Raw genomic sequence first — 22,744 nt, 5'->3', positions numbered from 1 at the left:
TATTTGTTTATTGTCATTTGTACAAATTTTTCTACATTTTGAGCTTCTTCATGGTTGATTGGTAGGAATGACAACGGGACAGAGCGGGGACGGAAAGTATACTCGTCCTTGTCTCTAAAACCTGGATCCGTTTGAATTCCTGTCCTCATAGGGAATTAGGCCGAGACGAGGAATCCCTGTCCCCGATCAAAATTTTTAAACTAATGTAATTTTTAATTTTAAAATTAAAAATCTAAGTCTTAATTATATATATATATATATATATATATATATATATGACTAGTTTTTTTATTTATAATAATTATTCGGAAACGGGGCGGGGAAGGGTATCATCGTCTCCGTTCCTGTCCTCTAAAAATTTTCCCTATTTCAGGATGGGGAGTAGAAATTTATGTTAGGGACGGGACAAATTGCCATCCCTATCGATGGTTGGTGGTTTAATTTTTAGTTTTTGATTTTTTTGAGGGGATTTTGAAGCATTCAAAAGGTTCCTGCTAATAATTTATTAATGTCAATGCCGGGAAGAGTCATGGTTAGGTGCACCTACAGGTTTTCATATATTAGTTAGGCTATATATCCTGTGTAACGCTGTGCGGTGTAATGTAAACTCAAAATAATAAAATATAGAGAAATGTAAACATAAAATAATAAACTATATAGAATAACATAAAAAAGTAACTCTAGTATGAGATAATCGAATAATTAACTTAGTAGTTACAATATTTTAAATTTAACTATGAAAACAGCTTATTAGTCTTCATAGCAATTTAAACTCATGGTATGGGTTTAAGAAGATTACGAGAATTTAATACCCTAATTCTTTGTTGGCTAGAATGTATAAAGCGAAATACTATGGTAATACCAGTTTCTTTGATGCAAATTTGGGCAACAATCTCTCCTTTATTTGGAGGAGTACTCTGCTCAAACTATTCTTAAACAGTGTTGTAGATGGAGATTCTATCAATGTGTGGAGAGACCCTTGGCTGCCAAACAATCAATGTCCATATATTCAAACACCAAGCTCATCCCACATAAATAGCATGATGGTGGCTGATTTACTGATTCCTAACACCTCTTCTTGGAATGAAACTCTTATCAACTCCCTCTTTGAGCATGATGACAGGATCCTAATTAAAACTTAAAAGCATCCCCCTCCCAGAAACAAAAACAAGTGATAAAATCATATGATCTGAAGATGACAAGGGAGTTTACACGGTTAAAAGTTGCTATAAAAAGCTTATGGGAAATGTGCAATCTGGTCATTCCTAAGCTGGACAAAATTCTGGAAACTCAAGCTTCCCCCAAAGAATAAAACATTTTTTCTGGCAGCTTTGCTCTTCTTCCCTGTCGACCCATGATCGCCTGAAAACAAAGAACGTCCCTGTCCTAGATGTGTGTCAGTTGTGTACTCTTGAGGAGGAATCTCCAATTCATCTATTTTTTAGATGCCCTCTAGCAAGAAACTGTTGGGACATCATTGGTGGAATCGACTTCCTCTCTAGCTCCACTATATTTGAATGACTCGAGTTTATTTTCTCTACCAAATCTGATCATGAATTATGTGTTATTATCTCTAGTTGTTGGAAGATTTGGGATGCAAGAAATGAAAAGATTTGGAACCAGTCCATCTTATCTCCTTCCTTTATCTGTCACTATGCACTAAATTATCTATCTGATTGGTCTTCTGTTAATGCTACTGTTATCACTGCTACCAGGTTTTCTCATGAAAACATTGCTTGGTCCAGACCACCTCCCGGAACCCTCAAGCTCAACGTTGATGCAGCTCTTTATCATAGCAATCATAAGATGGGATTTGGTTTTGTCCTCTGTGATTCTACAGGCAACCTTATTGCAGCCAGGTATCTTCCTTGGTGCAGCACTTACAAACCAGCAGAGGCAGAAGCCATTCAAATCCGGGAGGCCTTGAAGTGGATTAAACATCAACATGTTAACAGCATTCATGTAGAGAGTGACTGTCTTCAAGCTATTAACGGCATTCATCATTCTTATGACTACTTTGTTCTCATTCTTGATGATATTAGATACATAGCTTCTAGATTTACAAACTTAAACTTTTTTGTTTGTTAAACGGTCTGCGAACAAGGTTGCCCATTGCCTTGCTAGGGAAGCCTTGTCTATGTCTGACTGTATGAACTGTCTTTCCTTACCGTTTCCTTCCATTGCTCACGTTTTGAGCTTAGACCTTATTTAATGAAATCAGTTTCTTGTTTTCAAAAAAATTAAAAAAAAAATTGATTAAAGTAAACTTTATTCATAGAAGAGATACTACCTTGTAAAAAATCATGAATGTCTAAAAAAAAACGTAAATTTTACTCAGAATACACCTTCAATCAAACTACACTACATAAAATATAAAGAAAATTTTAAAATGTGACAACTTTCTCTTTTAAAAGAATGATAATGTCAACTGTCAACCAGCAAATGTCGAACTTCACTCTACTGTGCACTGGAAGATTATGGAAAATTTCGTCTTTGGCTTTACTGCCATCTATGTCACACGAGGGGGGAAGGGGTGGGAAACTGAGTTTCAGGCAGGGGATAAGTTAGATGTGAAATGCTAATCCAGAAAGTGATCTGAGCCGTTCAAAATTTGATCATCTGCTCTTCTTTGACGTTGATGATTTATCGCTTGTCTGATCTGCATACGGATATTCTGGTGAAGCAGCCCATAGGCCTCCCAGAATGGCTAAATGCGCAGAGAGGAGGACGACGGAGGAATATACGTTGGAAGGGTAGACATTCCAGCACAACTCCACTACCAAGAACAGCACTAGACTGGAGAAAAGTGTGAACCATTAAAACGAGCAAACACAAAATGATAAGAGGACTAGAAATTGAATCAAATAACGTACCGGACAAATGTAGGGAATGGTGTTTTCCACAATAGATATGGTATGCTGTAAAAGTACCTGGAAGAACAGAACAGAACAAAAGAGCAACATCAATGGAGTTTCTAATTCATTTGAAAGCTACGGTTTGGATGGGATATTTCTCTTCGGGGATCGGGGAAGATTGAACAGATGCCCAAGGGTATAAGAGCTGGTTGGTTGCAATTGTATTTTTGCATCTTGACTTGATTAATACAAATCGCTATAGTTATCTAATCCCCTAAGTTTCATTTACCAAGATGGATCACATGAAGGTACTTGGATATGTCACAAAATGAATGAATTCGGACACTACTAATGAAGGTTGCAGAACTTACCAAGAGTAAAACTGATAATGAAGGGAGCGAGCACATATGATGCCGATAAAATTCCCAACAAACATTGTACTCACAATATCTGATACAGCCAAATGAAAATATTTGATATCCCATTAAAAAAGGGGGAAACCCCGCAAATAAAAACAATCTGTCAGAAGATGTTAATTGTGAAACTAATAAAAGGAAGGTGGAAGAGAATTCACATCCATGAGAAGATTTTGCATGCAAACTTACGATCGGGTTGAAGACGTTTGTGGGTTAAGTTCTGACTGGAGAGTGGTTTACGAGATAAGGAAAATAAAGTTACTATTCTATGCTTCAGTTGAACAATCCTAGACTGCAAGAAAGCGAAAAGTCCTCCTTCATGTCTGCAAAAGGTAGATAATTGAGGAATTTCAAGTTGAGTCCACTGTTCCATTAAGAGCATGTCTAGGAAAGCTAGGAAAAAAATGTGAACTGATATCTTTTGGGCCGAACCAACATTGTGGCAAAATAACATATCCCTTCTCTTACTATCTCATCCAAAAAGTACAACGGGAATGAAAGACCAAGGGCTTCCTATTCTAATGTACTCACTATTCAAGAAAGTGTGGAAACATTAATGCTTACCTGCACCATCTATAGTGAGCAAAAACAATAAGCAGAGTCAGGTGAGCAGCCAACAAAGAGAGAGCAAATGGCTTCGAAACAAATAGCTGCTCAGGAACAAATTTGAAGTTAACAGACCTGCAATAAAGTAGAAGTATTAAATATATTGTGCATAAATAAAAAGCAAATAATACTTTTATGGATTATGATATTATAATTGGAGACTTCAGTGAGTAATGAAATCAATAATTTTTATAGGATTTGCCATAAGGTGTGCTATGATCAAGCAGAGATCTTTTATTCTTTTTTTTTTTTTCAGAATCACTAAAGGTCTCTCAAAATGATTAGTTCAAAGCTGCTATTAAAATTATTATTCATCCAAAAGTTACAATCTGCCAAAGATTGTGCATTCTCCAGAAACACAAAAACTCTCTCAATCTTTTCTTTTTACAAGTCAATAACTCTATTAATTATTACTCCGCACTTGAAACTAGTGCTAGACTTCCCATAACATATTATTGCTTAATTCTTGTGTACCTTTGTGTAATTTTTTCTATAAATTTCCATAAATCCCCACCATTCGTATATATCGACATAAATAGAAAATATATATGCTACTAAAGTTTTGTACTTTTTCATACACAGTATGTTCTTATATTACCAATTAATCTAACATATAACATATCTCCATTTACTTTGTGTTTAAGAAAGTACCAAAAGTGGATGAATACACGACCAAGATTGAAAGCTCTTGATATGTACGAAACCGGATGTTGTAAGATAAAAGGCAGCCCTAAGAGAATCTGCACCAGTCACAATTGTATTGCAAGTGATGAAGTGTTTGATCACCAAATAGCTCCATTCAGTACAATCTAATCGGTAATCTGACTCACCTGATCATGAAGAAAAACAAATGCGCTAGTTAAACATCAAAGAATAAGGAAGGACCTCAATAACATGCCATGCACAAACTCAAATAAATAAGCACCTGCACCAGCGCTGCCCCAGCTAAGGCAGATATCACTCCATCAATAGGCATTGCCTGTATGTCAAATACAGCAGAGAGCTTATTTAGGAATATGCACAAAGCTAAAATTAAATTCTTCAAAGCCTGGCCTAACGTAAATAACAGTATATACCTTCATCATGAGGAGCAATAAAGGTGGAGCATAAAGAAGCACATTCATTTTCACTGAAACGGCTGCACTGTACCAAGAGGATAATTGATAATTACTCTTTATCAACCCCAAAGTTGCTAGAAATGATAGTTCCAACAAAATAAAAAAATCACAGAGTAAAACAAAACTACCTGAAGATTATTAGACCTAGATGCCACTTCTGATAAAGAAGCAAGAGCAGTGCACCGTGTAGGATAGTTGTGGCTAAACAATCATTGAACAAGCGAAGCACAAAGATGGAGTGAACCCTTTTGGACAGAGAAAGCAGTGACAAAGCCCACCAGGGAACCTGTGGTACAGTAACTCAAACTTTCTGGAAACGACTTCAAAGTCAATTCTACAATTTAAACTATTTTACTCTTATGAAGTCTGAATTAACACAATAATTTGATTTTACTGCAAAAAAATATGCTATGTAGCATTTAATTTGACAAGCACTTTCATTTCATAAGTCATAACTCATAAGTGAAGCCCCATACCACATCAGTCTTCAGATAGATGACCAAGGTAATTCCATGATTTAGAATATAGAGAAGGCCAAACAGAATCTGCAATGGCATCAATTAACCAGAATTAGATATGACAAAGTTAATGCCTTTCACTTGAAATCAGGATTAGGGGAGAAATCTAAGGATCACTTGGTGTTTCATAGTGGGCATTAGTTCATAAACAAACTGAAAGAAAGTGAAGCAAACAAAATACCTGAGCAAGAAAGACCTGGCCTCCTGTAACATATTGTATGGCAGAATAAAGGTAGAGAAAGCCAGCTGGGTATACTAGAGGCCCAGTGTCACCTTTCAGGTTCTCGTAATCCCTCTCTCCTCCGAGAAAACCACTCACCTATTCATCAACGAGTAAATCAGCAAAGTACTGAAATCAGAAACCAAAACTTGAAGCAAAATTAGACTCAAACCTGAGACATATAAGCATCCCAATCTATCTTTGTATCTGAAACCAATGAATTGCCACATAATAATTAAGAGAAAATTCACAAAACAGAAGAAGATAGAAATAGGGGTGGAGTGTGGATTGCTGATATTTACATGGAACATAGGCGATGATAAGCGCAACAAGTATGGACTCGGCAACGATCAAAGCAAAACCGAAGTGTAATTTAGGATTCTGAAATCTTCGCACAGCGTTGCGCTTAGCGGCAGATCGAGCCGCCATGGTTGCTTACGCCGTTGGGGTGTTCGTTGCAATTATAAATGGACCGATATAACGATTACAATACAAAAAAATAAAAAATAAATAATACTAATAATAATAATACTAATAATAATAATAATAATAATAATAATAATAATAATAATAATTACTAAAATAGTCCCTTGACTATAATAAAATTATTAATTTGGTCTTTGATTATTTTTTTTGATCAATTAAGTCCTCAACTTTAAAAATCTTAACTAATTTGGTTATTCGTTAGTTTTGTTGTTAGACTTCTGCTAACTTGGGACCAAATTGATAATTTTTCTATAGTCAAGGGACCATTTCAGTAATTAACTTTAGGTGTGCACAATTCGGTTTAATTCTCTCGAACTAAATCGTACCGAATTTTAAAGTAATTAATCGTACCGAACGATTCGGTAAAAAACTGATTGGAAGTACCGGTTTCCATTTCATTTTTGAATACTAATATGAGTTCAACTAGGGGTCTCAGTGTCCAAGCGCTTATTGACTTTATTGATTTAAATCGATTAGTTATGAGCAATCTAAATTGGTTTATATTCTTATTATACCTTGTCAATTATAATTACTGATGGGAATATTGGGTATGGGCTGGAGACCAGGTAAGCTGGAGTTATTGGGGCTAGGGGTACAGGGGGTTTTGGGCAGGGGCAGCACGCCGCAGGGTGGCCGGCTCTGGCCCCAGCCGGCTACGGCGCTCCAAGGGCGCGGGTCTAGCGCCCCCGCGCAAGGACGCGAGGCTGCCCACCGCCAGGGCGTGTCGCCGGCTGGGGCACTGGCCCTGGCGCGGGGCGCGGCCTACGGTGCCGTGGTAGGTTACCCGGGTAGCCCAGGGGCGAGGTGCGTGTAGGGGGCGCGAGAATTTCGGAGGCATGGTGAACGTACGGAAACGAAGGGAGTGGCGTCTAAAGCACATGGGACACGTGGATGTCTAGAAGGGGAGGGGACAGGCTATAAATAGGGGTCCCGGATCCTTAGCAAGGGGCAACTCAAACAAGACAAGTATTACGGTTCAATGGTCTTGATCTCATACTATCAATCCAGTCACTTGGGTTTGATTCCTACCAGTAGCATAGCTAGCTATAGCCCATTATATGGGCCTTGTTCTTTGTATTTAGACCGCTATTTTGGGTATGTACCTCGAGCTTTGTACGCATTGTTCTGGGTCTAGCGCCCTACCCCATTCTGTATCTATGTACCCAGAACCATCAATTACAAAGTAGTTTATTCAGTGCAAACTTGAGATAATGGTTGCATATTTTTCTCAAAATAAAAAATAAAAAAAATTGGAAAGCAGTGCTGGCAGTCATTAGACTCCACGTGTACATTTGCAGCCATCACCTCTTTAGGAATTAGGACATGTGTCTTCCCGCGAATGCTGAAACGTTTCTGGAATGAAACAGTTGCTTCTCTTTATAAAGAAACACCCCCTCCGGAAAATCCTCCACAGCGCTCTTTCGTTTCGCTTGCTCGTCTCCGCTCCTCCGTTTCTTTCGCCCTTTCGTCCATTCTACCACAACGCTATTATCATCTCATCTCCATGGCTACCCAACAGCTCAAACACAGAACAACAACAACCCCAGAAGAAAGAGAACAATTCCAACCGACGACGACCCAAGATACAGCAGAGATGAACAGCACCGCCAGAACACGGCGACAGAGAGCCAAACGCGGCCTTAGATCACTCGGCATCGCCGTCGCCTTCCCCCTCTCCCTCACGCTTCTGGACATCACTCTTTTCGGGTCGAGCCAGCAGTACCGGGCGATGGAGAAGCCGTTCTGGGTCCCGCGCCTTTGGGCGCTGCACTTGGCCTGCTTGGGCTCCGCCTTCCTTATGGGCCTCTCGGCGTGGCTCGTCTGGGCTGAGGGCGGCTTTCACCGCTACCCCACCGCCATGCTCTTATACCTCTGCCAGCTCGCGCTCAGCCTCGCCTGGGACCCCGTCGTCTTCAAGGCCGGAGCTACCAGAGCCGGGCTCGTGTTGTGCGTCGGATTGCTCGGCGCGTTGGTCGGCTGCTCCCGCTCTTTCAAGAACGTCAACCCCATCGCCGGCGACCTAGTCAAACCTTGTCTAGGATGGGCCCTGCTTCTCTCTGCTACAAATTTTAAGCTTGCATACATATGATGATGCATACACGTACACAACCATCCTGCATGTCTTCTTGCAGATGTTATTATAATGTAATATTACATCTTAGGTTTTGATCCAGCACTTGAACTGCAAGCTTATAATAATGCAGGTTTGTTTACCATTTTGTGTATTTTATTTTTGTTTAATATAGTATTACATATAGTGTAAGAAGGATACAGAAATGCCAAATCATTTGATGGTATTGCATTTCAATAAAGAAACTTTCTTTTCATACTTACCACTAACATTCATACTTTATATGAAGATAACCATTATATTTTTCTAAATGACGAGATGAATTTGCAATTATTATCTGATGATATTTGCTAGGTAAATTCTATTTTGTAATTCTAATAAGTAAATAATTATAAATTATTATCTGATGATATTTGCTAGATAAATTCTATTTTGTAATTCTAATAAGTAAATAATTATAAAGAAGTAAATTATTCCTTCAAGCGAAGAAGGCTAATAAATTGTTTTTTTGTTGGGAGTTGAATATGTGACTTTGTGAATTCTTGCTAGAGTTTGTGAGAATCTACTCATTCTGGCAAAGTCTTCTCAAGGTAACTGAGATTCTTCTCTTCTGGCTGATTTCTCTGCCTTCCCATTCTTGAAACCCAGGCTTGCGGTTTATCTCATGCTTCCATAGGTATCTTGCCTCTCCCCACATTAAGGCTAGTGAACCAGGGGTCAAAAGGACTGGTACTTTGTTTGAGGGAATAACTCTCCCACATTCGTTCTCTTCAGTTTCAACTCTTGTGAAATGCATCACACAGGTAGACTCCAAAGAGACGACGGCGATTCCGTCTTCAAATCGCATGAGATCAACATGTGCACATATTCCCTGAGTTCAAAGTAAAAGAATCCACATTGAATGCAATGGAAGAACACAAACTATAACTAAGCAAACAGGGGTTGGTTTGGAAAGTGTTAAATAGATGAAAGAGATTAGTTGGTATAACTTCGACTCGACTGGTCTCTATTTAAGAGAAGATTTATGGTAGGAAAAATTGAACTGTTTTCGATTCAAGCCCAACTATATACATTTGAATTGCCTTACAAATCAATCATGACACTGTTTTTGCCATTTGACTCTAAGTCTCCTTAAACCTGCCAAATATTTAACAAGCATGAAGTATTGTGATGGACAGGTTACAAGCTTCCATTCTTAGAAAATGGACAGCAAACATCTACTAATCAGTACACTATTTACCAAACGATTATTCCATTGATTTACTCTGTCAGGTTACAGACTAACATGCGCGATGAACAATAATGTTTCTATAACTTGTAATGCATACTTTAATTCTACTTTTCATATGACAATAGCCTAGAGAAAAGAACTACTTTGTGAATAGAGTGTTAGACAACAAATCTGCTAAATAATGTTATGGATGAAGTAACCAACATAGGTTTCAAAAGTCAATCGCACCTCACCTGGTTCGTACGCGTTTGCAATAAGCTGATCAAACAGCGGTTCCCTCCATAGTAAATCTGGGGGGTAGAGAGTTGCTTCTTGGCCATTCCCACAGTTTGCTAAGCCGGGGGGCTCCCGAACATAATTATTAAGAAGCACTACTTCGCGAATAGAGTTGGAAAGTTCAACTGCCCATTCTGGAAGGTCTCCAAATCTCATAGCCTGCAAAGAAGAAGCATGAGGTTGAGTCGAGTACACAGATAGCTTTAGTTTCATACTTTCATATCTTTCCAGGAAGAACAAGTACAGTAATTCTCATCCAAACTCTAGATTAATGAATATGTTCATAATTAAGAGTAAAAGACAATATGGGGCTAATCTGATAGATGATTAGTACTGATCACCCAGTACATAATCAGGACATCAGTTCCATGCTTGGAGAAAGAAAATGCTAGTTGAACAAATTGGGTCAGTTTGTCAGGCATAATGACCATCTCTACCTTCCCTTCCAATCACTTCTTCTGAACCTAACCTTCTCCCAAAAAATACCAAAAATCACACAGTCAAACTGATTCATGAACAAAGATATAGCAAAAGTCTCAAAGATTGTGTCTTCATCTATCTGCACAGAACATCCATTTCAACCTTGAATGGCCAAATACATATAAAGAAACCATCTTTGGCACACTGAACTTTTCCCACAGATGAAACCTCAAAAGCCACTATGTATGGGAAATTTTTAGTCCAAAGACTAATCTGAAGTTCAGCACGACCAACACAGAGTTGAGAGTACAGTGCAATTATGTTCAGTCAATAGCTTATTTACATAATTAACAGGTACAACCGCTGATCACTTATCTATGCCAATTAGTAAAGCACACCGTCTATATCAACAATTCCAAGCACATCAATAAAACAAATGAAGAAACAAACACGAACAACAAAGTCGGATTATAACTAAAAGACCTGGTTCTGTGATGCCTCGGTGAACCATCCTTCTGCAGCACAATAATCACGAAGAGAAATAATGAGATTCAAGAAATTCAAAATTGATCATCAGAGTGGGAGGTGATTACCTGCTTGGATTGCTGAGATCAGTAAACATTGCTGATCAGAGGAGAGAAAATCTCTGCACAACCACAGGCCATTGATCTCGGTGATTTGTTCCCAGGACCGCTTCGCTCCGAATATCGATTCTGATTCGCTGATGCTTGAACTTTTGAGCTCCCTCAATTCATCTTCCGCCTCGCTGTCTGATGATTCACCGAATGCTTCTCTAAGTATCGCCTTCAGCTCCTCCATTCTTACAGTAAAAATAGAAGGTCGAAACCTGAATATTGTGTTATACAAGCAGCCCCTATTTATAGGTATAGGAATGACGATGTAAAAATGGATTTTTTTATTTTATTTTATTTTTTTTTGCTACTGAAGAAAAAAAAAAAAATCAAACTCATGACCTTCAACTTGAGATAATGTCACTAGATCACAAGTTCATTGAAAGACAATTTTAATTCATTAGTTATGGTTAAATTGTAAACTCAGTTTATAAATTAGTGCTCTATACAACTTTTTTCCTTTAATTATGTTAAAAGTAGTAAATTTTGTTAACATTACAAATTTATTTTTTGAAAATAAACAACTTCATTAGTTAAGATCCTCACAATAACAAGAGTGGGAGGAGTAATCATTATTATGTGAACCATGATCTACAAAGTTACGTGGATCATACTATTAAATAATGTACATTCGGTACACATATAATGTACTTTTAGTATATTAAAAATATATATTGTATTCAGGGAAATTACATATTTTAGTATTGAAAACACATTATTTTGTATAATGTACATTCAGAACACGAATAATGTATTTTTAGTATATTTAAAATGTATTTTTTATTATGATCCGCATAGCACTGTGTAGACCATGGTCCACACAATAATTTGACGTAGGAGGAGGGACGTTCTTCCATTCCCTACAATAGGTAATGAACATGGCCTCCCTAGCTAACACATGGACTGCCCTATTCACTGATCGTTTAGTAAATATAAAGCTAATGACAATGAGTTCACTAGATAGATTCTTAATATCCTCAAGAATAAGACCAAAAGAGAAAATACAAGATAAATCATTCAAGCCATTTATAATAAGTCGTGCATCTGATATCATTCAAACCATTTATAAGACCAAAAGAGAAAATACAAGAGAAATTACTCAGACCATTTATAATAAGTCGTGCATTTAATATCATTCAGACAATTTATAATAAGTCGTGCATCTGATTCCACAAGGATAGAATAGCATCACAGCGATTTAGTCAATTTCAATGCCTTTATGACCGTGACCGCTTCGACTGTTTTGAGGACATAGGAGCCCTTTGATCATTTTGTAAATTTTTTTCAAGTATAACAAAATAAGCTTTCACATTAATGATTTTCAATTGAATGTTGGATTTATTGTAATGTTGATTACATGATTTACTTATGAGTTGAGTCATGAATTTAGACATAATTAATGGACTAAAATTGTTATTTTTCTATATATCAATAGTTAAATTATACAGGGTAATACAAATTCTTTATATACCACCTTGATTTACAAAAAAATTTATAAATAAAATTAACTCTTTAAATTAATTTAAATTGCACATAATTTACATACTCAAACTAAAAAGACTGAAATACAAGAATTTGTATCAAATCCTATGGTGATTGCTTTCATCTAGAAAGTTCAAGTCTATACAAGAAGTTTGATGTGAACTTCTTTTGGACAACTAGGACTTTTTTTTTTTTTTTTTTTAAAGAACTATTACTATTTAAAAATATATTATTAAATCACTAACATATGGAGTATCAACTTTAAATCATTATCACTTTTTAACACAAAAAGTACATGTTTCACATAGATAACATTATTGGTAGCTAAACATATAAAGAAGCAGAAGTTGTTATTAATTATTGCCTTGATTGGGTTCATAGTCATGGACAACATGGAGTAATTATTTGATTTGATTTTATTTTAAAAAAAATTTGCTACCATGATTTCGGCCCACTAATAACGGAGCTGCCGGTTTGATCCCTCCGCTTTTCTCAGTGACCTTTCACGTATCTCAATCGTTGATAGTGAACTGTGAATATTCGTCGGCGGGGATTCCGGCGACATAAGTCTAACGCCTTACCGGCAAAAGAAAAAAAGAAGAAGATAAAAGTGCGTATGGAGCTAATGACTCATTCCTCCTCCTTTCTCCTCCCGACTCCTCCGGCCGACAACGGCCCGGCTATAACGTACGCACTTGTCGTCCTCAACCAAAGCCTCCCTCGATTCACTCCTCTGCTCTGGAAGTACGGTGATTTCTCTTCTCCGTCTCGCGCTCTCGCGCCTTCTCGTCTTGAAACTTGTGATTTTTTCTGAGCATGGCGTTGTGGCTTGTTGTGTAGAGCAGCACAGCTCCATGTCTGCGCCGATGGTGGAGCCAATAGACTGTATGATGAATTGCCTCACGCCTTCCCTCATGAAGACGCATCTGATGTTCGCAAGAGGTTTGTTGCGATTTTCGCGAGATTGAGTGATTGATTTCCTGTGAAACAGTGATATACTGTTTGGTATTTCTATTGTTTATTCGTTCATTAGATATTATCTTATTCATCATCTGATTTGTTTGGATCTTTTGCATATATTATAAAAGAAGTGATGAATTGAAATACTGAAACCGGAGAACTGATCAGAAAGGCCGGGAGAGGCGCGATTGAGCATATGATATTTCTTTGGCATTTTATACCACTTAATACTACCTGAGATCTTTAGAGTTATTTTCTAGGTGATGCTAACTTGGATTTGTTGCGTTTGCTTTAACACATGGAGACCAAAACAAATGTAACATCATCTTTATGCAATTATGCATATTTCATTTATTGCCTTTTAGACGCATGCTTTTTCATGTTTTATTGGCTTTATTGGCAGTCTAATCACAGATATAAATATTTCCACTGGAGATAATTTTTTGGCTTCTAGCTCTTTGGGTCTTCGTTGACCCCTAATAAAAGTGTTATGGCATATTGAAGTATCAAAAGCCCCAAAATCACTAGATACCAAGTTATGCTTTATTAGATGCCCTTTTCTTTATTATAGATTTGTTATTTCCTAATGCATATTGCATTTGCACTAAATCACAGCTTCATTGCAGGTACACACCAGATGTCATAAAAGGGGACATGGATTCAATCCGAAGTGAAGTTCGAGACTTTTATACTGGCCTCGTAAGCTAGCAGTTACACTTTTGGCACATTTTTGTTGCATAGGGCTGTAGGAGTTTTTGTGTATCTTGTCTTGTGATTTACATCAAGCTTTTGCTCAGTGTATTATATTTTGATTTAATTAAATGGTTAAGTGAAGAGAATGCCTTCCCTGGTTCTATAGTTTTGTTTTTTCAGCATGCTTCTCTACCTTATGTTCACGTTGCCTTAAAGTTCAGTTTATTAGGCTTCCTGTTTAACCTTTTGATGAATTGATGCGGAACTTTCTGGGTTGTTGCAGGGCTCAAAAGTTGTAGATGAATCTCATGATCAAGACACCACAGATTTGCATAAATGTGTTGCTTATATTCATGACTTATCTCACATGAAAACCACGAATGTAAGTTTTATCTCCTGAAATTCTATTACCTACAGCAGTAAAAAAAAAACCCAAATGCTTATGCCTGACAACAGTTGAAAATTGACCTTCTGATTCATCTGTGGTATAATTTTACCTATTATTGCAATCTTTTATTAGATGGATTGTTATAATGTTTCATATTTGTTGTTCTGACACAACTCTTTCTCAAATGTGATCTTGGACTATGGAGTCACGAGAAACATACAGGCAGTTATTAGACGGAGTAACCCAATGGTTGATAGCCAGCAGGCAACATTTTGCATCCTGAGTGGAATCATGAAATAGAAATCTGTTTCGAGTGATTTATATTTTATGGACATTAAGTTGACTGTAGCTATAATTTCAACTTTTTATATGTTGTAGTTGTGCATTCTTGTTGTTGGAGCGCTTGGTGGAAGATTTGACCATGAGATGGGAAACATCAATCTTCTCTATCGATTTGCAACAACAAGAATAGTTTTCCTATCTGATGATTGCCTCATCCAACTTCTTCCAAATACCCATCACCATAAGATTCATATCCACCCCTCTCTTGAAGGCCCACATTGTGGTCTCATTCCCATTGGAATGCCTTCTGGGAGAACCACAACCACTGGGCTCAAGTGGAATCTAGGTGAGTATGCTTGAGATAAAACTTACATTGCTCTTGTCATCAATACAAATCTCGTATTCCCTACCTGGTGTTCATGCAGCTCTGCATTACTAGTTAATTCTCAAGCCACACTTCTTATCCTCCCATAAAGTGTACTATTAGAAGAGGAAACAGGCCCCTTGTTCCCCTACCTACCCCATTTTCCTTTTCTTTTCATTTCTCCTTCATTTGATGGGTTTCATAATGATTCTTGGGCTGGTAAAGATTACATGTGAGATCTGAGCACAGCTTCTCTGGTCAATTTCTGAATTGTTCACTATGTTGGGAGTCCAAGTGTCTAACATACTTCTACTATTCTCTTTTCAGCTAATACTGAAATGAGGTTTGGCAGTCTAATCAGCACCTCAAATATTGTCCAAGAAGATGTAGTTACTGTGCAATCGGAATCTAATCTTCTTTGGACAATCTCTATCAAAAAGCCATGAGGTATACAACATGTAAGACCTTTGCTGAGGATGCTTTAACAATCACCTTGGCTTTAATACTAATCAACACTTTTTGGATTCTCCGTATCATTGTTTTGTCCCTTTAAGATGGAGCATTTGAACAATTATTGTAATATTTCTTTAGTTAAGGAATATAGTCTTTGTATTAGTCCATTTACGTGTACACAGTACTCTTGTCCAAGTAAGTTTGTAATTTGCTAAAAATTTTACAATATCAAACATTGTGCGTGATTTGGTATTCTCATAACCATTAGATTACATGTTTCTTATTTGGTATTCTTAACTCTGGTGAAAAGTCAAATGTATATATATATATATATATATATATATATATATATATTAGTTACTCATTGTCCATCACTTTCTTTTTTTCTTTTTTGTGGGGAGAGAGGGGGTTAGGAAGGGAATATGACATATTGTAATATGGAAGCATCCTTCCACTAAAATGAAACTTGTTTGATGAATAATTATCCCTTCAATATCGAACGTTTATATAACATTAATGAATATAAGTAATATCAGTAATATCACATTAACGAGTATAAATAATGACTAAATTAAATATATTAGTTTGAAAAGATTTTTGTACATGCTAATACTCTTGATTCGGTCCATTATATTATTTCTAAATAAATTTAACTATTAATCAAGATAAAGATATTGTGACTCTTGATTAGATCCATCATACTATTTCTAAATAAATTAAACTATTAATCAAGATAAAAATATTGTGATTCAATTGAAAAAAAAAAAAAAAAAAAAAGTTATTAGATTAATATAAAGCTAACTTGCACGTGTAATCCGCGACTTGAGTTCGGTTCTTTTAAGGATTAGAGCTCTAATAATCCACTGAAAGCAGGCTTCGATTTTGGCGGCAAAGCGTAGCGTAGCGGTTGATGGCCGTACCGCTTAGGGTTATATGCGCGCGCTTTTGCTTCAACCACAGAACTCGTCTGAACTGAAATTATACTTTGGAGACTTCAGTTACGATTTACGCACTGCAATAGATTACACATTGAGCTTAGAACTGTGGAGAATTTGTGATCGGTTGTCACTGTCCTACAACAGTGAGACTCAATCGCATGGAGGGAGGAGCAGCTTCATCTTCCGATTCCCCAACCATCAAGCCCATCAACAAGGGCGTCGTTCACCGGATTTGTGCTGGCCAAGTCATTCTCGACCTTTCCTCTGCCGTCAAGGAGCTGGTGGAGAACAGCTTAGACGCCGGCGCCACCAGCATCGAGGTTGCCCTCAAAGACTACGGCGGCGAATCATTCCAGGTCATCGACAATGGTTGCGGCATTTCTCCTCACAATTTTAAGGTTCATCTAAATCTTTGCATTTTTTTTTTTTCATTTAAGCTTCAAAATTTTGTGTCGCTCTCTTTTTGCCTATGTGAAGGTCAAAGCTTTTCTTCGTTTTTAATCCTCAAAAATTTTAAGCGCAATGCATCAGGATAGCTCACTGTTTGTAGTGTTTATTGATTTTTATTTTTATTTTTGGTTTGTTTGTCCTGATTGCATTTGATACTTTTGTTCAATTACATCAGTTTCTGAGTGGTGTATATTTGGCTTGAAGGTTCTCGCTCTGAAGCATCATACATCAAAGCTATCAGATTTTCCTGACCTTCAGAGTTTAACTACTTTTGGGTTCAGAGGGGAGGCATTGAGTTCCCTTTGTGCTTTAGGGGATTTAACTGTGGAGACAAGAACTAGGAATGAACCAGTGGCAACACACTTGATTTTCAATCATTCTGGGCTTCTAATAGAAGAAACAAAGACCGCAAGGCAAGTTGGTACCACAGTCACCATTAAGAAGTTATTCTCCAATTTACCTGTAAGAAGTAAGGAGTTCCATCGCAACATTCGCAAGGAATATGGGAAGCTTATCACTTTGTTGAATGTAAGCCTGCTTTCCCGGACATTTTCAACCTAGAGTAGGATGTTAGGGCATATTCTGGATATGGAATTTTTTGCATTTTTCAGGAAAAAGAGAAAACAAAAATGGAAAAATGGAGTGTTTAAGTTGAAATATCTTCCAAATGGAAAATTGGAAAAATATTCTCCATTTTCCCAACTTTTTAAAATTTCGAAAATTGATTTCCATACTAGACTAACCCTTTCTCTTTTCTGGGATTCAGGCCTATGCTCTGATTGCTAAAGGAGTTAGATTGCTTTGCTCCAATACAACTGGAAGAAACGCGAAGTCTGTAGTACTAAAGACACAAGGAAATGGATCCCTGAAAGATAACATCATAGCAGTATTTGGTATGAGCACCTTTTCCTGTTTAGAGCCTGTTAAAGTATGTGTACAAGATGGTTGCACAATTGATGGCTTCATTTCCAAGAGTGGAAATGGAAGTGGGCGGAATTCGGGAGACCGGCAATTCTTCTTTGTAAATGGTCGGCCAGTAGATATGCCCAAAATCAGCAAACTCATAAATGAACTGTATAGAGCTGCAAACAGCAAGCAATTTCCAATTGCAATAATGGACTTCATAATTTCACCTAGAGCCTATGATGTCAATGTAACTCCTGACAAAAGAAAACTATTTTTTTCTGATGAATGCTCCATATTGCGCTCCTTAAGAGAAGCTTTAGAAAAGATATATTCACCTGACCTTGCTAGCTATTCTGTGAATACATTGGAGGATATCACACAAGAAAAACATAATTTGAAGTCTTATTCCCATCATGGGAGGTCAGAAGAGCTAAGATTAAAGAAAATTTTTTCTGATGGCACTGTTTCAGACGGACAATCAGACAGCAGAGAAAAATCTGCAGGTGGTGAGATTTTGAGAACAGTAGAGGAGGACATTGGCGGTTCTCCTGATGCAGTGGTTATGCAGAATAATGAGGTCAGTTCAACCACAAAGGACTTTAGGCTAAGATTTCATTGTACAGAGAAAAATAGTCAACACTGTGGGAGTCCAGAGAAGCAACTTATGGATCTGACAAGTAATGTGACTGATAATCATGCTTTGCTATGTCCAAGATCTGTGGAAAAAGGCAGTAACAAAGAGGCAAGTTTCATGGGTCGGTCAAATATTATGCAGTCTTCACTTACCAAATTTGTGACAGTGAATAAGAGAAAGCATGACAGTATTAGTTCGCCTCTGTCTGAAGTACCAGTACTCAGAAATGGATCTATCCAATCAACAGAAAACAACTCTGCAAAACACAAAACATTCTCAAGACCTGCAGAGGACTATAATATGGTTGACGATTCTGATGAATCTAATAACAATAGGTCAGAATCTCCAGCTTTGTCTAAATTGGACAAAATCCTTAATCATATGAAGAATGTGATTCCCAACTCAGAAAGAAAGCCCCGAGGAGAAAACATAGAGGTACAAGAAGATCTGAGCTTCCTTTTTTAAATGTTTCCTCATCATATTTTTTTCTGAAAAGAAATCCTACGTCTAACAGTAAAATAATGTCAACATTATCTCCCATATTGCATGTCTCACTGTTACTTCAGACATTCTCTAAAGCAATAGACACATTTTCAGGAAAAAAACGGTGAAAAGAAAGAGTTGCCCTCTACTGGTTCTGAATTAGATGCTTCATATAGCAAGTACTTTCCAGATGTGTCAGAAGACATCACAGATGCCACTCCACAACAACCTTATGGTGTATCATCTGATTCTCATAAGGTTTCTTCTGACTCAAAGATTGGTCCTACCATGCAATTTAGTTTTAAAGACTTGATGAAAAGAAGGAAACAGAGGCTGGCAAGATTACAACTCAACGCTACTGCCTCTAGACACATGGAAATGCAAAGGTATCCACCTAGTGAACTTCCTCTCAAGCAGGAAATGTATTATGCTCATTATTCTTAAATAATTCCATATTTTGTGCTACTTATAGGGGTTATGCTGCTGCATCACTGGAGCTCTCTCAACCTCTTAACGAAGAGGGCAAGACAAAAGCTTTGGCTGCTGCAACCTCTGAGTTGGAAAGGCTGTTCAGGAAAGAAAGCTTTGCTCAAATGAAGGTTTGAGGCTCATTTATCTTAATATACAACTAGAAATATATTTGCACGAGTGCTGGCATTGTACCTAAACCTCTGCTTGGTTTATTGAAGATTATTACCTCTATATATTATTACCTTTGTGGTTATGACTTTCTGCTCCAGATACTCATGTAGAGTAACAGAGTCAAAGTTTTTTGTACTTTTGATGGTACAATGTTTAATATACTTATCTATCTAATCTTTTTTTTTTTTTTCCTATTCTGGTTACTTTAGGAGTGGCCTTTCAACAATCAACATAATTGTATATCCTATTAGCATTCTTACAACCTTCCATTTCAAACATTTTACTATTTCTGTTTATAACTCCTTTTCATGACTGCTTAACATGAAGTTTGGTTTATCTATGCCCACTAAGCAAAAGGTTTATTAGGGAAGTGCTTTCTACAAATAATCTGATGTGGAAAGAAAATGTTTTTAATACTTATTTCTGGTCATCATATTAGCACAAGAGCGGGACTCCTTTTTCTTCCTCATTATTATCATTTGTGTTGCTGTTGTTGTGCTTTTCTTTTTTCATTATGCTGGTAGTTGTAATTCAGCACCAATTCTCACAAGGTTCTACCGTGCAGGTCATTGGGCAATTCAATCTTGGATTTATCATTGGCAAGTTAGATCGAGACCTTTTTATTGTTGATCAGGTAATGTCCCTACTTCTTTCTTGAGTACTATAAAATAATAAGCTCATTTTCAGTATCAAAGTTTTGATTAGCCTTTTGGATTTCCTTTGTGGTGGTAACTAATTTATTTTCTTTTGAAATTTTTTTCTGTGCTGCTCTCTGTTATCAGCATGCCGCAGATGAAAAATATAACTATGAACGATTATCAGAGTCAACAATTTTAAACCAGCAACCTTTGCTTCGGTGAGGATACAGTTCTGTTGGTTTTTAAGTTTTTCAATTGCATGTTTTTAGGAGGACAACATCTAGGGCAGGTTTAGCCATTCTCTTCTTCTCATTCATGAATTTGTCAATTTAGTGATTATTGTTCTGCACTTTGAATAATCTTGGTTGATCAGCTAAATCAATGAAAATGTTGACATTTGTAATAGCAAAAGTGAATAGTTAACAATCCTTGTTTATGCATTGGGAAGGTACCGATTTCTGATGGCTTATAATGTCCCTTTTTTACCCATTTAATGTTATAGGCCCTTGAAGATGGATTTATCTCCTGAAGAGGAAATAGTTGTTTCCATGAACATGGACACTATAAGGTGTGTATGGATCTGGATTTCCCCTATAGTGAATTCTTATATACCAAAAATACTCTGTGAATAATAGCCCTCTAGCAATTAGCACTGATATTCATGAATTGCTATATACCTCATTATTGTGACATCCTTCACTTTCACATCCAAACTTAAAAATGATGCTCTGTTTTACTTTCTGCTTATCACTTCTTTTTCTGTACCTATTGATTTAATCTTCCTAGTGAGCCCCTCTTTTGATCACTAATTGCTGACATTTCTGGCTTATTTCACAAGAAGTTTAGTCAGATTTTATTGTCTATGTTTCCATTCCATTGAATTTTTTTATGATACGAACTTTGATTCTAGACCAATGTAATTGTTTTCATCTATACCATCAGGAAAAATGGGTTTTCCTTGGAAGAAGATTTGCATGCTCCTCCTGGGCTTCGCTTCAATCTAAAAGCAGTTCCTTTCAGTAAAAACATAACTTTTGGAGTTGCAGGTATTCATCATTGTATCTCCTGTATATATAAATGATATTGCAAGGATGTAGCATTCTTTTAGGCAATAGTACTTGCATGCAGCATAGGCGCATAGCCGCATAGCATATGCAGCTATGCACCCTATCTGTGACGTTCAGGTAGTATTGCGGTGTATTTTACCATCTGAAGTTTAGTTCATTACACATAAACAGGAGTTGCAGCCTTGTATAAATATTTACCCTTTTAGGTGACAGCAGTGTGCCTGTTTGTGAACAATGTAGCCTGTGTAACATCTGATGAGTGATCCCAGATTTGGTTGGTTTCATCTGCAATTTGCAAAAGGGGATTGTTAAGAGTCCACATTGATAAAATAAGACAAAACATACGAGTTTATAAGGCCATGGGTTAGACTAGCTAATTGGTTGGATTCAATATATAGCCCAATTGAGTGACCCTATCCCAATCTTAGATTATAGCAAGAATATTTCAAGCATTTTCGAGAATCTGATTGATGGTTTTCCCTTTTAACCATGCAGATGTGAAGGAACTAATTTCTATTCTTGCCAGCAGCCAAGAAGACTGTCATATCACGCTTAGTTACAGAAAGGATACATCTGATTCAATTTGCCCCCCTAGAGTACGTGCAATGTTAGCATCACGAGCTTGCAGATCATCTGTTATGATTGGAGATCCACTGGGGAGAAATGAGATGCAAAAGGTACATTTTTTCCTCATAATTCCTTCTTCTTTACTTAGAGACAAATTAAACACTTCTTTAGAGGACTCGTGTTGTGTGTCAATTAAATACTTAAAAGTCTCTTCATCCTTCTAATTATTTCAGATACTTGAACATTTGGCACACTTGAAGTCTCCTTGGAACTGTCCGCATGGGAGACCAACGATGCGTCACTTGATTGACTTGACCACTGTACATAAAAGGTTAGATCCAGATCCAACATTGTGAACCCTTTACTTGTGTTGTACTGATCCGACCTAAAATACAAAAGGGGAATCGAATCAAGAAGGCTTGCAAAATGTTTTGTCCCGTAAGTTATGCACTGCCACCAACTTATTTTGAACCCTGTGAAATAGGTGAAAATTTTGTATATACAATCAGTTTTTGAGTTGCATGGATGTTATTGTAGTCTTTTTCAATGTAATCAGGTAAGAAAAGAGCCTGCAACCCATTATCCGTTACATATTTTTCCTCCGTAACTCAACCGTGTGAATTCGGATATATTTAATGGGAAAAGTACTGATGAGCCTGTTAGATAGTTGTATATATACCATGGATCATAGTCTATATTGTAAGGTAGATCATTAGTAAACAAGTAAGTTCATTTTTAATATATTATATATTTATTTTTTGAATGTTTATTTTTAATAAGATAGATTATTAGTATACAAGCAAGTTCATTTTTAATATATTATATATTTATTTTTAGTGTATTACAGATTCAATTTCATTTTTAATATAAAAAATGCCGTGAACTCCCATATTCTACTCAATTTTTACTCACACACGCCTGCCATACTAAGAGTAAAATTAAAGTAAG

The 22,744-nt window shown here is 36.9% G+C and overlaps 5 protein-coding genes across 8 annotated transcripts; 3 read left to right on the top strand and 2 right to left on the bottom strand.

The window, feature by feature from the left end:
* Positions 1 to 2,380: 2,380 nt before the first annotated feature.
* On the bottom strand, positions 2,381 to 6,219 carry LOC109160269 (dol-P-Man:Man(5)GlcNAc(2)-PP-Dol alpha-1,3-mannosyltransferase). 2 transcript variants are annotated; one of them, XM_019308562.1, is made up of 13 exons: positions 6,036 to 6,219; positions 5,906 to 5,940; positions 5,695 to 5,832; positions 5,472 to 5,540; positions 5,124 to 5,281; positions 4,954 to 5,020; positions 4,803 to 4,856; positions 4,529 to 4,617; positions 3,836 to 3,952; positions 3,461 to 3,594; positions 3,227 to 3,305; positions 2,874 to 2,930; positions 2,381 to 2,796 (listed from the first exon to the last, which is right to left on the bottom strand). In XM_019308562.1, the coding sequence occupies exons 1-13, from the start codon at positions 6,160 to 6,162 to the stop codon at positions 2,616 to 2,618; spliced, it is 1,305 nt and encodes a 434-aa protein (XP_019164107.1). In that variant the 5' UTR covers positions 6,163 to 6,219; the 3' UTR covers positions 2,381 to 2,615. The 2 variants fall into 2 exon arrangements, with proteins under 2 accessions (XP_019164107.1, XP_019164115.1); XM_019308570.1 differs by lacking the exon at positions 5,906 to 5,940 and having other exon boundaries at positions 6,036 to 6,147.
* A 1,324-nt stretch (positions 6,220 to 7,543) lies between these two features.
* Positions 7,544 to 18,009, top strand: LOC109160332 (translocator protein homolog). Its single transcript, XM_019308658.1, has 3 exons — positions 7,544 to 8,339; positions 16,143 to 16,147; positions 17,997 to 18,009. The coding sequence occupies exon 1, from the start codon at positions 7,559 to 7,561 to the stop codon at positions 8,306 to 8,308; it is 750 nt and encodes a 249-aa protein (XP_019164203.1). The 5' UTR covers positions 7,544 to 7,558; the 3' UTR covers positions 8,309 to 8,339; positions 16,143 to 16,147; positions 17,997 to 18,009.
* On the bottom strand, positions 8,349 to 11,083 carry LOC109160308 (uncharacterized protein P8A3.02c). Of its 2 annotated transcripts, XR_002050731.1 has the most exons (6): positions 10,811 to 11,083; positions 10,701 to 10,732; positions 9,750 to 9,956; positions 8,810 to 9,161; positions 8,603 to 8,612; positions 8,349 to 8,541 (listed from the first exon to the last, which is right to left on the bottom strand). XR_002050731.1 is itself a non-coding variant. In XM_019308627.1 (4 exons), exons 1-4 carry the CDS (start codon positions 11,034 to 11,036, stop codon positions 8,853 to 8,855), a joined length of 774 nt encoding a protein of 257 aa, XP_019164172.1. In that variant the 5' UTR covers positions 11,037 to 11,083; the 3' UTR covers positions 8,780 to 8,852. The 2 variants fall into 2 exon arrangements, 1 of the variants encoding a protein (XP_019164172.1); XM_019308627.1 differs by lacking the exons at positions 8,349 to 8,541; positions 8,603 to 8,612 and having other exon boundaries at positions 8,780 to 9,161.
* Positions 12,744 to 15,715, top strand: LOC109160315 (thiamine pyrophosphokinase 1). Of its 2 annotated transcripts, none has more exons than XM_019308647.1 (6): positions 12,744 to 13,080; positions 13,177 to 13,273; positions 13,918 to 13,990; positions 14,268 to 14,366; positions 14,751 to 15,000; positions 15,346 to 15,715. In XM_019308647.1, the coding sequence occupies exons 1-6, from the start codon at positions 12,948 to 12,950 to the stop codon at positions 15,462 to 15,464; spliced, it is 771 nt and encodes a 256-aa protein (XP_019164192.1). In that variant the 5' UTR covers positions 12,744 to 12,947; the 3' UTR covers positions 15,465 to 15,715. The 2 variants fall into 2 exon arrangements, with proteins under 2 accessions (XP_019164192.1, XP_019164184.1); XM_019308639.1 differs by having other exon boundaries at positions 12,747 to 13,075; positions 13,172 to 13,273.
* Positions 16,297 to 22,463, top strand: LOC109160253 (DNA mismatch repair protein PMS1). Its single transcript, XM_019308526.1, has 11 exons — positions 16,297 to 16,807; positions 17,064 to 17,387; positions 17,626 to 18,834; positions 18,997 to 19,268; positions 19,355 to 19,481; positions 20,090 to 20,158; positions 20,307 to 20,380; positions 20,665 to 20,730; positions 21,105 to 21,208; positions 21,725 to 21,906; positions 22,030 to 22,463. Exons 1-11 carry the CDS (start codon positions 16,568 to 16,570, stop codon positions 22,150 to 22,152), a joined length of 2,790 nt encoding a protein of 929 aa, XP_019164071.1. The 5' UTR covers positions 16,297 to 16,567; the 3' UTR covers positions 22,153 to 22,463.
* The last annotated feature ends 281 nt before the right edge of the window (positions 22,464 to 22,744 follow it).

The sequence above is a fragment of the Ipomoea nil genome, unplaced genomic scaffold (genome assembly GCF_001879475.1).
Source record: "Ipomoea nil cultivar Tokyo-kokei standard unplaced genomic scaffold, Asagao_1.1 scaffold0302, whole genome shotgun sequence".
Classification (NCBI taxonomy): domain Eukaryota; kingdom Viridiplantae; phylum Streptophyta; class Magnoliopsida; order Solanales; family Convolvulaceae; genus Ipomoea; species Ipomoea nil.
The sequence above is the reverse complement of the archived record's forward strand: the minus strand, read 5'-3'. Positions and strand labels throughout refer to the sequence as shown.